The sequence below is a fragment of the Astyanax mexicanus genome, chromosome 5 (assembly GCF_023375975.1).
Source record: "Astyanax mexicanus isolate ESR-SI-001 chromosome 5, AstMex3_surface, whole genome shotgun sequence".
In the NCBI taxonomy this organism is placed as follows: Eukaryota; Metazoa; Chordata; class Actinopteri; order Characiformes; family Acestrorhamphidae; genus Astyanax; species Astyanax mexicanus.
In genome coordinates, this window is record NC_064412.1 from 20,723,776 (window position 1) to 20,739,922 (window position 16,147).

Genomic DNA, 16,147 nt, shown 5'->3' on the forward strand with positions numbered 1-16,147 from the left:
TGGCCAGCAGAAGCAGCGGAAGCAACTAGAAGCAGTGGACTATGCTGTCAAGTACAGTAAGCAGGAATTCTCCTTGTACATTGAATATAAAAGCTGTGTATTGGCAAAAACAAAATATTGCAATAATTCTATTTATCAATATTTCTTCATCCCTATTGATTACTCAAAAAATGAAGAGCTAGTGTATTGACTTAAATCTAAACATGTGTTCAACTGTAATTGAAATGGATTTTTGAATGAAATTTCTTTTTAACTATGCTACAATTGTATGTACCTTATTTGATAATGACTGTAATGACTTTATTTTGAATTTAAGAGTACTATAAAAAAAATTCTCCTTTCATTTCCTACTTTTCGACTGTACTGTTCAAGAAAGCCTTTTTACTAGATTCTAGTAGAACATTGCTGTTAGTATTTGAGCATTAAAGAGGTCAGGAAGTTTGATGATCCATCACTATCCTACCTCATTCCCAACTTTCCAGATCAACCCAAAAGGTTGACACAGTTCCACTGCTCCACAGCTCCACAACTCGCCTTATTTTCTTCCATGCCAGATACTCTCCTTATACTCCTTTATACTCCTCCATCCCAGAGGTTCTAAACTTTTTTACAAGTTTACTCTTTCAACAAATCTAGAGCTATGTTCACATTACCAGGCTGAAATGACTCAATCAGATTTTTTGCTCAATATGGCTCAAATCAGATTTATCTGATCCATGGACATGTGACATAAATGTGAATGGTCAAATCAGAATTCATGCGTCTTTTTTGCTTTTACGCTGCGCTACATGCTTTTCTCTCATACCCACACATCGCTTGGTGCAGCTGTGCAGCTATAGCCGCAAAAACAGCAAAAGCAAACCGCCTGGCCTTTTTTTCTCTTCCTCAACCTGCGCACGTTCTTAAGACCAGCTGTTTTCTTTCCCCTCGAGCAGAAGATGCTTCCCTTTATAAAGCTAGGAGTCGTCTCTCAAATATGACGTTTTTTTTGTTGTTGGTGAAGAAGGCGACATTTATACACATATCAATGAGCGCACGTGCGGCGTTTCAGAGACAGATTCTTTCACATTACACACAAATACAGGTCACTTACATTTGTGAATGTGAACCATCAAATCTGATCTGAGCACAAATTGGATTTGAGCAATATGGCTTGTAATGTGAACGCAGGAACCTGAATCAAACTGAGCTGAAGAGTCAAGTAAGACTGAGAATGAGCCGGTCTGATTCAGTGAAAGAAGTACACAACTCCAGACAGTGTCCTAATCTAATTATCCACACATTTTGCAGATAATATGCCTTTAATTATCATACTCTTGCAACCCTTCTGGGGGTCACAAGCCCTAGGTTAAGAGATCCTGTTTTAGTCCATGTATGCCATTAGGCATGGTGACAATATTGTAGGTTCATGTTTATCTGCTCCTCAGAGTCCTATTCTATTGGCAGTGCTTCTCTACAGGGACTAGACAATCTGTGTGTGTGCTCATTTTGCTCTTCTGTATCAGTTGCATTGGTTGCAATAGGTCTCCTACTGGGATTTTAATTAAACAGATAATTACTGTAAAAATCAGCCACATTTCTACAGGGTTTCTGTGATTTAATTAAACAGTTAATTACTGCAAAATCCATTAAAGTGTTCAACTGTAGAACGTGAGGGTTACAGTAAAATGCTGACAGCTATGATCGCCCATGTTGTAACCCAAATTTACAGGGTTAAATGAGCTGTTAAATTAATGGTATTCTTCGAAATGTAAACCTTTTCATTTCAAAGCACCAATTTTATGAGGATTTTTTTTTTTTGTCATAAAGACCGAATTACTTTTTTTTCTTTTTCTCCTGACAAACAATCATTGGATTTTTTATTATTTTTATTGAAGTAACAACCAAAACTCATGTCAGAGGTTCCAGACAGCTGCAAGTGATGTTACTGTGAAAAGGAAACATAGAACAACAGTTCAGCTGCGAATTAGAGGTGGGCGATACCGGGAATTTTGGTATCGATCCGATACCAAGTAAACGCAGGGCCAGTATTGCCGATATCGATACTGATACTGATACTTTTTAATATTTAAGCTTTATAGATCCAAATGATCCAAAAACCTAGGATATAATTTCACCAAACATTGATAACAAAATACTTTAGTATCACAATCAACATTTTTTGTTTAGAAACAATGGAACAGTAACAAAACAAAGTTTAAATATAAAATAAAAATATATAAAAAAATAAAATAAAAATTCTCCCCTCACTAGACATCTTTTCTAGTTCTTTGTTTCTTTGTTTCTTTTTTTTAATAGAATTGTCATTTGGAAAAACAATAAAAAAATAAGGAATTGTCTTCCTTACAGTGCAATTCAAATGCAAGTTTTTCTTAAATAAACAGAGTGTAAAAAAAATCACTCAACACAAATCTCCTGAGGTAGAGGCGTGTCGACTCGAGCAGAGCGCTGAGTGGGCGGGGCCAGGCTGAGCCTACCTGCGTGGCGGTTTGGCTGGCTTTGCTGAGCCATGTGACGCATGTGCAACAACAAGAGACCAGAGAGTAGACTGTGGTGAATCCTTGTGCGCAGCAGTCAGTGCGTGCGGCAGAGAAAAAAGCTTGAATATTGATATTTTTACACGAGTATTGCTCAATACCAATACCAGCGTTGGTATCGATATTATCGATATTTGGATCGATCCACCCACCTCTACTGCGAATAGAAAAGAGGTCACACAAGCTCACAGCATGAGATCACCAAGCACTGCAGTAGGGTGAATATATCTATTAAACTCACATAACCATTAAGCACACTACGATCCCTGAGCTAAAATTAATAAATTGACAGGAAACCTTTCTGAAAATTTTGACCAAAAAACATAAGCCCCCTAAACATTCATTTTTCAGATGTTTTAACCTTTAATTTGTGTAAATGGTTTTAAGCTAACTTAAGAGATGAATGTTTCACACTATGCATAGTATTCCCTGGAACACGGAGGATGGAAACAGATTTAGGGTAGGGTTGAAAAAAGATTTAATGACCAACTAATTATCAATGACTTAATTAATGTTTAATTGTTTTTTTAAAGAATTCATTTCATTATAAGCCTAACTGGTAAAGTAAAAAAAAACTCCAAAAACATAACATAAACATAAAATATAAAATATTAATTTAATAGACATTAGTATTAATATTGTTTGTTCATATTAATTCAGTGTACATTTTAACATATATCACGTGTGAACTGCTTGAATTTTTGCACCAGGATCAGGCATAAAGTTATCCAAAAGCAGTGTGTAAGACTGGTGGAGGAGAACATGCCAAGATGCATGAAAATTGTGATTAAAAACCAGGATTATTCCACCAAATATTGATTTCTGAACTTTTAAATCTTCATGATTCTTTGTATTATTTGAGGTCTGAAAGCGGTACATATTTTTTAAAATATATATATTTTAACATTTTTTATCACAATTACTGCTGCTCACTTACATTAAACGTCCATGTAAATATTTTCAAGAACACAAGACTTTGCACGACTTTACACGTTACGAGTGTTATTACTATACATTACATTACAAATGAATGTATTTAATAATGGGATTTAATAATTGACCTGTTACACAGTGGGGACAGTGGGGTAAAAGCACCAAATAACCCTTTATATAAAATGCAGAAAATATATGTCATATCCTTGCCCTGCTCCCTGTTCCTCACATGGTCCTGTTTCTCTGCCCCGTCTATTGACTTCTCCTGTGTTTCATCTTTAGCTCCGCCCCCTCGTTACCTTATCCCAGGTGTGTATTTATTGCCCTGTGTTTCCTGTTTCCTTGCTCGGTTCTTGTATGTTGTACATCAGGCGTCAGTCAGGTCTCGTGTTCTCTTGTTAGTGCTGCTTCAGTTTTGTTTCTTGTTTATTTAATATATTCAGTTCAATAAACAAGAAACAAAACTGAAGCAGTAAAAGCACCAAATAACCCTTTATATAAAATGCAGAAAATATATAGCTTTCCATAAAAGCACACAAACTCTCACACTCTGTTAAATGTCACACATCCACTAAAATAGCCAAGCCATTCAGTTAGTGCTTGATGACGCAGTTTGTTTGAAAGACACTTCACCGTGAATGACATATTGCATCTGTTTTAATGGCTCTGTTGCTGGATTTTAGCAGATTGACAGTTGTTATTGGCTTTTTACTTTAATATGTGTTTAAATTATTATTATTTTTTAAATCATTAAGTTTTAATCAAATACATTGCTTTGGCCTTAAACAGTACAAGATGTTCTCATCTGTCTCTATATATAATCTGTCTCTAGTATATATACATATATATATATATATATACGTATGTATATATATATATATATATATATATATACATATATATATACATATATATATATATATATATATATATATATATATATATATATATATATATATATGTATATATACTAGAGACAGTTTATATATATCCAGTGTCATTTATTTTACGTCAATCCTGGATATATGTCATATCCTTGCCCTGCTCCCTGTTCCTCACATGGTCCTGTTTCTCTGCCCCGTCTATTGACTTCTCCTGTGTTTCATCTTTAGCTCCGCCCCCTCGTTACCTTATCCCAGGTGTGTATTTATAGCCCTGTGTTTCCTGTTTCCTTGCTCGGTTCTTGTATGTGGTACATCAGGCGTCAGTCAGGTCTCGTGTTCTCTTGTTAGTGCTGCTTCAGTTTTGTTTCTTGTTTATTTAATATATTCAGTTCAAACAAAACTGAAGCAAAACGGAAATGAAAGGGTTCTGTTACAATCTCGTGAAAATCTTAATTAGGGGTTTGTTATATGATATTGCAGCAAATAACATCTCCAAATAAAGTTGAATATTCATTTTGTTGCAGTAGTGTTTTGGGGAAATTAATATATATTTTTTGGTCATATCGCCTAGAATATTGTTATTGCAAAAATACCCTGACATTGTGATGTATCGCCCACCCTTAAAGCACAGGCTAAAACATTTAAGAATACTCTGATTAAAAGTTTACATGCACTAAGAAATACCATTCCTGGGCTAAAATCCAGTTCTCTTTATTAGATATCTTATTAAACATTTTAGTCCTAACACTTATCTTAGAATTGGAAGTATGCTGTTTACATGACTACTCAAATAATAATTTAAACCGCATTTATCCAGTTATGAACATGCAGGTAACTGCATTTACTGGCATCAGTCTCTACTGAGCTCCTCCAGGCAACCTCAGAAAGCAACACATGTTTTCATGTAGTACAAACACTGCTGATCAGGAGCTTCGTCAGGTTTTGGTTTCCATGGCCATGTTATCACTCAGCATTGGTTCCTGACCTCAGTTATGCTCTAGTGACTGAATGAAAGTGAACCCCTCATAACCGTGCTCCAACATTTATGTACTTGTGTTTCACTTCCATTCAGCAACACGAGCATTAGTGAGGGATAATAGTGCCCAGCTTGTTCTCGATGTTCTAGCCTTCTGAGAAATGTGAAGCTTATTACAGCAGCAATGAGGGGCGACAAACTAATGGCAAAATAATGAAGGTCAACATACTATTTATTTTTCAGGGTGTGTATTTTATTAATATTTGAATGTAAGTATCAGTTCCTGTTGGGTAAATAGTCTGGTTTGTGAATCTGTAGATAATAATGTCAACTGAATATAGATCTAATAAATGTTGTGACTCAGCCTGACCTCAAGAGAAATTCATACATATGCGACTAAATAATAATTTCTGAGTTTTTACAATGTGTACAATGTATATCTCATCCCTCCTGCATATACATGCCCTCATGCTAGTATGTGTATATGTTCAGTTCCATCAGCAGCTCACCTGATTTATCGAATTTACCAATTTACCAAACCAGGTGTTGATTAATGATGAGAACTAGAAGTAACTCTATTAAACTCAGATAAGGAGAGATAAGGAGAGAAAGGAGATGTTTTAAGGAAAACAGTGACTTCACAGAACACAGAGCACAGAAAACACTTGCTTAGGGTTAGGGATATGTTAGGTTAGGGATAGATTAGATTTAAAGAAGTTATATGATAAGGTTTAGATTTAGATGTTCAGGTTCAGGTAATAGCATTTCTGTTTAAATTGTTGAAATGTGTCAATAATTTATGTACAGGGATTGGACAATGAAACTAAAACACCTGGTTTTAGACCACAATAATTTATCGACGGACAGTTCTGGTGGAAACAGGAGAGTTGAGGTGCACATTGAATTCTGCCGTGATTTGGGCAGCCGTGGTTTTATGTTTTTTGGATACAATCCGGGATAGCACCCGAACATCCCTTTCAGACAGCTTCCTCCTGCGTCCACAGTTAATCCTGTTGGATGTGGTTTGTCCTTCTTGGTGGTATGCTAACATTACCCTGGATACGGTGGCTCTTGATACATTACAAAGACTTGCTGTCTTGGTCACAGATGCGCCAGCAAGACGTGCACCAACAATTTGTCCTCTTTTGAACTCTGGTATGTCACCCATAATGTTGTGTGCATTGCAATATTTTGAGCAAAACTGTGCTCTTACCCTGCTAATTGAACTTTCACACTCTGCTCTTACTGGTGCAATGTGCAATTAATGAAGATTGGCCACCAGGCCGCTTCAATTTAGCCATGAAACCTCCCACACTAAAATGACAGGTGTTTCAGTTTCACTGTCCAACCCCTGTATATGCAGGAGGGATGAGATATACATTGTACACATTGTACGAACTCTGAAATGATCATTTAGTCGTATATGTACGAATTTCTCTTGAGTCACAACATTTATTAGATCTATATTCAGTTGACATTATTATCTACAGATTCACAAACCAGACTATTTACCCAACAGGAACTGATACTTACATTCAAATATTAATAAAATACACACCCTGTGCTGCTGTAATAAGCTTCAGCTTTCTCAGAAGGCTAGAACATCGAGAACAGCAGGCACTATTATCCCTCACTAATGCTCTTTTAGCTGAATACAAGTGATATGTGTAAGAGAGATAATAAGAGGCACATTCCATCAAACTTTTTGACAGGTGACCTTTGACCTTTGCTAGGTGCCTTTTTTTGACCCCTCCCCCACACCACGTGCCTCTTATTTCTGGAATGTGACCTTTGACCCCTCAGATCACCCTATGATGACATCTGTTAGTAATTATGTTTTCATTCATCTGTAATTACCTTTGACCTTTGCTATGTGCCCTTTGACCCCTCCCACACCCGTGCCTCCTTTTCTGGAATGTGACATTTGACCCCTCAGATCACCCTATGATGCTGTCAGTTAGTAATTATGTTTTCAATCATCTGTAATTACCATTGACCCCTCAGATCCCCTGACCCTTGAACTCTCTTAATTATTTTTCTGATATCAATGACCACGAGTCTCCGGTAATTATTAACTGGTGGCGTGTAATTACCCCTGCCATTCGTCATTCATGTTTTGGATATGAGGTAATTTAAACCATGGTGACACACCGCCCCGCCCATCCCTCTGCCCTTCCTGCCCCATCCCCACCTCTTCCCGTCCCGCCCAGCCCCGCCCCCATCATTATTCAGATTGTCCTGATTGGTCAAAAAAAATATTCCCGCCAAAAGTATTGACCAATAAGGTTGTTATTCCTATGGAGCAATCACAGCAAGCCTACGAGTGAAATGTGTATTTAAGAGTTAGCGAGATGTGTGAAGGACCGAGAGAACGGAGCAATGGCTTGTGTTTCTGAGGTTGCTGAAAACCAAAGCTTCCCATACCGGGATTCGAACCCGGACCGTCTGGATGAAAGCCAGAAATCCTACGCGTTAGACCATATGGGAGGATCTGTAGAAGAAGAGCACGATGACGAGAATCTAAAAAGGTACCGAACAATGGAGAGCATTCCTGAACCAGTCGCTCAAGGAGCGCTCAAGACTCAAGTCTGGCGTTTGTTAGATGGAACTTACTTCGGATATGTTTTTCTTAAGGATATATATAGCGTTGCTATGTACGTCGGAAAAACGGTTAGATACGATGATGCCTCAGCTCGTTTTACTTTGAACCATATAGAATGGTTTAGCTTCAGAAGACACTGCTCTGTTTTTAATGCCTACGTCAATTACAGAAATACAGAATGCAGCCCATTTTTTCAGGAGAACATGAATTTAATTTGGAAACCTCTGAATACAGGAAAGTCTAGGCGTTTTAATCTCGCGCCGGTTATGACAAGCCTCGGATGTAATGTAAGCCTCAGTGTCATTCAAGATTTAAAATGCTATGCAATTGAAAATGACCTGCACTCGTGCGATTTCCAGGTTGTTTTTAATTCAGAAGACTTCAAAAGAATGAATCGTGTCTACTTTGCAATAATTGACAGTTTGTTCTACATGAACAAATAGATTTTCTGATTATTGTCAAACATACAAAACCAACATTAATTATATTCTTAAACATTAAACTTTTATATTACATTTTAATACTTTTTTAGCCTATACTTTTCTATACTTTAGCTAAATTACCTCTCTTTCATGTGAGTTGAGATGGTTACCACACTCCTTGAGGCTAAAGAGAGGTAAGTGGTTGCTGGTGGAGTGGGAGGTGGGTGGGAGGGTGGTAGGAAGCCATTTCCTGAGAGTATGATATGAATTAGTTAAATCAATCAGTGTATTGATGGGTAAAGGAACTAGTGAACTAGCCCATTGTTTGATTCTCACATGTTGCTTCATGTGACTCCCAACAGAGTATAGACTATTGATGATTCAATAGACCCTGGGGGTAAATGCAGTTTCCTGCATTGTCTATCCATGAATGTTCTGATCAGATCACTAAAATTTAAAACAGAGCAGTGTCTTTTGATGTTTTGAATCCTTTGAAAAAAAAAAAAAAAAAAAAAAAACTGATAATGAATACTATAACTCGACCGTCAATAACTTGAGCTGAATTTCTAATTGAAATAGCGATAACTTCATACCTTGAAGCGGATGCTTGATATGAATGAAACACACACACACACACAAACTCACACACACCACACACCTCCCACTCTTTTCTGTGATGTCATAACCTGAGGTCTTCAATCAAAATCACTGTATAAAAACCCCTTGGTAATCCACAATATACATTCTGGAGACAGCCCCCGACGCTTGAAGACCTCAAACGCTTTGACGCTCCTTGATTTCAACCGCAATATGGACTTTGGTGAGAGAAAAAACTTTTAATATGAAATTATCACAATATATTACTTTTATTAAAATTACCTTTAAGTAGTTAAATGACTGTTTCTTATGGTTTAATAGGAATTTAATAGGAATCACTCATCTTTCAGCTTAATTAATGTGAGTAGTTAACATTGTTCTATGTATCCTATGCAAAACTGAATGTAAGTGATATTTAAGACTACTTTTCTACGTAATATATGAAATATGTAGTATATACAATCATCTTTTATTTTATTTTAGGATCAGAATGTTTCATTGTTGAAACTGTGACAGACTGTGATGCTGTGACAGACGAAAGTGTGCTATATCATCCATTTCAAAGTAAGATTTTATTAATTTTTGATTAAAAATAATTATTTAATTTCAAACGTGATGATTTGATTCCTTCAATATGAAACTCAAATGTTTATTTATATTTTCTATAGCTTTTCATCCGGAACCTAGTAACTACGGATTAACCATTCATGGTGAGTGAAACTTAATGAAATATGTAATATATGTAAATATTTCATTTAAAATATTCTAACTCATGTGATTTCTGTTCATTAGAAAACAGTTTCACCCCGGCTTTGTCTGACAATCTACAAGTTGATGATGTTAATTCTGGTAAGAAACTTATACACACAGGATTACTCTTACAGGGAATGGCGAAAAAGTAAAACATGTTTTCTCTTTTCCTTCCATAGTGACAAGTCAACAATCAAATGATTACCGACCAACTACACCTAGTGAGTCAAATTTTGAAATTATGTAATAATTATCCTTTGTTAAATAACGTGCGCTAATTGAAATCTTTTTTTCGATAGGAAACAGTCCGGCATTGTCTGATCACCGAAATTTCTCCGGTGAGAAACACACGCATACAGAAACACACACACACACACACACTCCACCCATAGCCCCCCCACCCCCCCCCCCCCACCGCTGGGGCCCATGCCTCCTGTTCTTCAATAGTCCCACACACTCACACACACACACACACACACACACTCCACCCATAGCCCCCACCCCATGGGGGCCCATGGCTCCTGGTCTTCAATAGTCCCACACACACACACACACACACACACTCATGCATACAGCAATAATAATTCAATTTTTTTTTTTTTTTTTTTTTTTTTTTTTGTATTACAGATCTCCAACAACAAGAAGAATGCGAACTGGACGACCTGTACGACTTTCGATATCTGAAAAGGGCCGTGGAAATTTCGCTACGGAGGCTGGAACGTGCAGCTGCAAGCAGATCACGGGAGGAGTTTAGGTTGGCTTTACCTTTGTTTACAGACCGTGTAATGCTCTTGGTTAGACATTGTATTGAGGATATAGATAATAATGTCACAGAAACGCCCCGGTTGTGATTCTTTGTTAAATAAGAATAAATCTAAAAAATCCAACAACTCACCTTATTCAAATGAAACAAACAATAACCCACATTCATTAATCAGTGAACCAAGTACCTCAAACCTACAAACAAATCATGTAGAACACAACACAGCCCTGAACCCTTTTCTGTTAGAAATGGTTAATGAGATTAATGGTAGTAATGAAAGGTTGACTTCTAATAATGAACACAGCTCTGAAATTGTATCTAATCTAGAAAATACATCAGAAACACCATACAATTTGTTTTCGGGATTAAGCGAATGCTTAACCAACATACAAAATGCATTAATAGAACACAACACAGCTCTGAACCCTTTTCTGTTAGAAATGGTAAATGAGATTAATGAGGTTAACGAAAGATTGGGGTCTATTGATGAACACAGGGATCATGAATTAGCTTCTAATCTTGAAAATATGTCAGAAAATCTATCCATCATTCAAACCGCTCTAACGCAGCACAACACATGCACAGCTCTGAACCCTTTTCTAATGGAAATGATAAATGAGATGAATGAAAGCATGACAGAACCACAACCTTGTGTCGCCACTGTACCATCCCCTATAAATGATTCGTTTGAAACATCTCAGGAATTATTACAACAACTAAACCAGAGTCTCTTGAGATTAAATGAAATTCTTGCAAACATGGGTCAGGATTCACACAATTTACCAAGTAGTCCTGTTAACGAGAATATTTCAAATAGCCCTTCTACATCTACTGATGAAATGGAGGATATCGATACACTCAACAGCTGTAATGAGCAACAGCCGGAAATACATCAGATGCCTAGTGTGAGTGAGGGAGAGCAAATGGGATTTGGGAGAGATGATCAACCCGGACATGTTTTAGATCCAAACATAGTTATAAATCATATAGATAACTTCAATACAACAGAAATTAGACGGAGGATAAACTTTTCCTCATTAGGAAACGTTGATTCATTTGGGGATTTTTACAACTATGTGTTGGAGGTTTTAAACCGCATGCTTGAAGTTGGGAACGCTAAAGTAGGCCCACGTGACGTAGTTCATGTTGAAATACAAGGCGAATCTCTCAATGTTTCATCGCGTGTTGAGGTAATCAATGGTAACATAGAACTCGATTCGATTCTGACCATGATAGAAAAATCGATACAGAGTAGGTTTGAAATACTTTCTGACGAAACTATAGAACTGGTGATTCGAATTGTACATGCACCACATGGTGGTACACGCAATAGTATGTCCAAGATGTTCAATTCTGACGTTGTACAACAAAAAATTAGACATCTTTACGTTTTTGATAACCGTGACAACCTTTGTTTTGCTTTAAGCGTTTCCAAATTGCTGAATCCGGAACAAAGTGATTATCAAATAGAACAAAACGCGAGACAATTACAATCTGATGTAGGATTATCTGTAAATGATACGGTTAGCTTTGCAGACATTACACGATTTGAGCAAAAGTTGAATTGCAAAATTGTAGTGTTGTTCCGAACCACCAAGGTCAAAAAAGGGTATTCTTTTTTTCAGACTACCAAAACACCCCACAGCAAAACCTTGTTTCTGTTTTTGCACGAGAATCATTATTATGGAGTGAAAAACCTCAAAGCTGTACTAGGTACAACGTACGTATGTTCATACTGTTATGCAGGATTTAACAATAAGAAACATCATAAATGTGATTACCACTGCAACGTGTGTCTCGACAGCGAATGTCCCAAACGTGCTAAGCAAACTGTACAGTGCAAAGACTGTCTGAGGATCTGTAGATCCCAGTATTGTTTTCAAAAGCATAAATCTCAGAATGGTACGGATGAATCTTTGTGTAAAACTAGGTTCTACTGTACCGGGTGCAACACATTGCAGGATCGTGGTTCAAAAAAACACGAGTGTCGTAAAGCCCTATGTAGACACTGCGGCGCTAAAATTGAGTCTAACTTTGATCATCAATGTTTTATGCAACCTTTAAAACGAGAACAGTCGGATGAAAAGTACATCTTTTATGATTTTGAATCTAATCAGGAGACGGGCTACCACATAGCAAACTATATATGTTGCATTGATTTTAAAGGTAATGTTTGGTCTGCTGAAGGTACCGATTGTGTTTCCGCATTTTTCAAAAAGTTTCGGAGGAACAAATACAAAGGTTATACTTTTATAGCCCACAACGCTAGAGGGTACGATTCCTACATACTGTTGAACCGTTTAGTCGTAGAAGGTGTTACGCCTTGCCTCATAGCACAAGGCGGTAAAATCTTGTGCTTTGAAGATAAAAAGTTTGATCAGAGATACATCGACAGTCTCTCGTTTCTGCCCATGAAACTTAGCGCAATTCCCAAGGCTATGGGATTCACGGCTGAAAAAAAGGGGTATTTTCCGCATTTCTGGAATATCCAAAAAAATCAAAACTATGTAGGTCCATATCCACATCCCGAGTTTTACGGTGTAGATAGCATGATGTCAAAAGAGAGAGATGAATTTTTTGAGTGGTACAAAACACTCGACGGAAAGGTCTTTGACTTTAAGCAAGAGTTGGTTGCTTATTGTCAAAATGATGTTCGCATACTCAGAATGGGGTGCATGGCTTTCAGGAATGAGATACTGAGTAGCACGGGTGTAGATCCGTTCAAGTGCATCACCATAGCTAGCGTATGTTTGAAAATCTTTAGAACCAACTTCCTGCCTGAGAACATGTTAACCATTCCGCCTCTGGACAATTACATCAATAGGCAGAAATCATTCTCCACGCCCGCAATACAATGGCTTGAATACATCTCTGGCAGAGACAATATACCCATTCAGCATGCCCTTAATGAAGGCGAGGTAAAGATTGGCAACTACTTTGTAGACGGTTACTTTGAAGATGGTGGTGTCCGAAAAGCTTTTGAGTTTCTCGGATGTTTTTATCACGGATGTGACAAATGCTTCCCTTCAAACCTGACTCATCCTCTAAGTAAGACTTACCAAACCTTTGGTGAAATTTTGCAGCAGTCTTTGGAAAAGATTCAGATTTTACAAAACACTCACAACTTGCACGTCACAGTAATATGGGAACATACATGGAATGAGATGAAAAGATCAAATCATGATGTTAAAAAATTTCTTGATCACTTTGACTTTCCTGAGCGAATGAACCCGCGAGACGCTCTGTTTGGCGGTCGTACAAATGCGTTGCATTTACACTATGTGGCTCAACCCGGTGAGAGAATAGATTACTATGATTTCACATCTCTCTATCCATACGTAAACAAGACAAAGAGGTACCCCGTAGGTCACCCCACTATCATCTTTCGCAACTTTAAGCCGTTGAAAGATTATTTCGGTCTCATGAGACTAAAAATCTTACCTCCCAAAGGATTATGGGCTCCTGTTCTTCCTTTTAGAGTGAAAAGCAAGCTCCTGTTTCCTTTGTGTAGAATGTGTGCTGAACTACAACAGCAAATTTGTAACCACACGGACGAGGAGAGGGCTCTGACTGGAACTTGGGCTAGCATAGAGGTTTTGAAGGCTCTTGAGAAAGGTTACCGAGTGCTGAAGGTTTTCGAAATCTGGCACTTTCCTAACCAGACGGATGAGTTGTTTGCAGATTACATTAAAATGTTTCTAAAAACAAAACAGGAAAGCTCAGGGTACCCCTCTTGGGTAGTTGATGAGGTTGGCAAAAAAGAATACGTTGAAAAGTACCGCGAGAATGAAGGCATAGAACTTGATCCTTCACACATAGTTGTAAATCCTGCCAAGAGATCTGTAGCAAAACTGGCTTTAAATTCCTTGTGGGGAAAGATGTGTCAGAGATCCGACAGGTCAAACACGACTCTAATCCAAGACCCTAGCGAGTTTTTACAATACATGTTTTCTGACGTGTATGATGTAAGTCATTTCTCATTTTTGAACAAGGATGTGGCGATGGTTCAGTGGCGATACAGTGATGAGAGGTTTCTGAAACCGGGTAATGCTAACGTTTTTATAGGAATTTTTACCACAGCGTACGCTAGACTTGAACTGTACAACCTGATGGATCGACTCCAACAGAGGTGTCTCTATACGGACACAGACTCTGTGATTTTCAAAAGTCAACAGGGTGATTGGATGCCGCCTCTAGGCGATTACTTGGGGGGTCTGACGAGTGAATTGGATGCCGGTGATCAAATTGTAGAATTTGTTAGCGGGGGACCAAAAACCTACGGGTATCGCACTCTCAAAGGAAAGAGTGTGATGAAGGTCAAAGGTATAACGTTAAACTATACCAATGCTCAATATGTAAATTTGAAATCGTTGTCAAATCTGGCAGCAGAATACGCTTGTCATACACAACTCTGAACCGTTTCTTTTGTGGTTTGTTTTTCAAATGAAAGCCTCTTTTATCTTTTACAATTTGGTTATAAGACGTCATAATTTCAGCGTCACAGTCGGGGTTTTTAAAGGTTTTGTCAACCAGTTCTGTCAACGATTTCAAATTTACATATTGAGCATTGGTATAGTTTAACGTTATACCTTTGACCTTCATCACACTCTTTCCTTTGAGAGTGCGATACCCGTAGGTTTTTGGTCCCCCGCTAACAAATTCTACAATTTGATCACCGGCATCCAATTCACTCGTCAGACCCCCCAAGTAATCGCCTAGAGGCGGCATCCAATCACCCTGTTGACTTTTGAAAATCACAGAGTCTGTGTCCGTATAGAGACACCTCTGTTGGAGTCGATCCATCAGGTTGTACAGTTCAAGTCTAGCGTACGCTGTGGTAAAAATTCCTATAAAAACGTTAGCATTACCCGGTTTCAGAAACCTCTCATCACTGTATCGCCACTGAACCATCGCCACATCCTTGTTCAAAAATGAGAAATGACTTACATCATACACGTCAGAAAACATGTATTGTAAAAACTCGCTAGGGTCTTGGATTAGAGTCGTGTTTGACCTGTCGGATCTCTGACACATCTTTCCCCACAAGGAATTTAAAGCCAGTTTTGCTACAGATCTCTTGGCAGGATTTACAACTATGTGTGAAGGATCAAGTTCTATGCCTTCATTCTCGCGGTACTTTTCAACGTATTCTTTTTTGCCAACCTCATCAACTACCCAAGAGGGGTACCCTGAGCTTTCCTGTTTTGTTTTTAGAAACATTTTAATGTAATCTGCAAACAACTCATCCGTCTGGTTAGGAAAGTGCCAGATTTCGAAAACCTTCAGCACTCGGTAACCTTTCTCAAGAGCCTTCAAAACCTCTATGCTAGCCCAAGTTCCAGTCAGAGCCCTCTCCTCGTCCGTGTGGTTACAAATTTGCTGTTGTAGTTCAGCACACATTCTACACAAAGGAAACAGGAGCTTGCTTTTCACTCTAAAAGGAAGAACAGGAGCCCATAATCCTTTGGGAGGTAAGATTTTTAGTCTCATGAGACCGAAATAATCTTTCAACGGCTTAAAGTTGCGAAAGATGATAGTGGGGTGACCTACGGGGTACCTCTTTGTCTTGTTTACGTATGGATAGAGAGATGTGAAATCATAGTAATCTATTCTCTCACCGGGTTGAGCCACATAGTGTAAATGCAACGCATTTGTACGACCGCCAAACAGAGCGTCTCGCGGG

At 38.0% G+C, this 16,147-nt stretch overlaps 1 protein-coding gene and 1 non-coding gene across 2 annotated transcripts; one reads left to right on the top strand and one right to left on the bottom strand.

Moving 5' to 3' along the window:
• Nucleotides 1-7,745: 7,745 nt before the first annotated feature.
• Nucleotides 7,746-7,817, bottom strand: trnae-uuc (transfer RNA glutamic acid (anticodon UUC)). The gene has a single exon. It is a non-coding gene; the product is annotated as a tRNA-Glu (tRNA).
• A 2,165-nt stretch (nucleotides 7,818-9,982) lies between these two features.
• Nucleotides 9,983-14,879, top strand: LOC111191390 (uncharacterized). The gene is made up of 2 exons (XM_049479630.1): nucleotides 9,983-10,039; nucleotides 10,329-14,879. Exon 2 carries the CDS (start codon nucleotides 10,527-10,529, stop codon nucleotides 14,877-14,879), a length of 4,353 nt encoding a protein of 1,450 aa, XP_049335587.1. The 5' UTR covers nucleotides 9,983-10,039; nucleotides 10,329-10,526.
• Nucleotides 14,880-16,147: the final 1,268 nt, after the last annotated feature.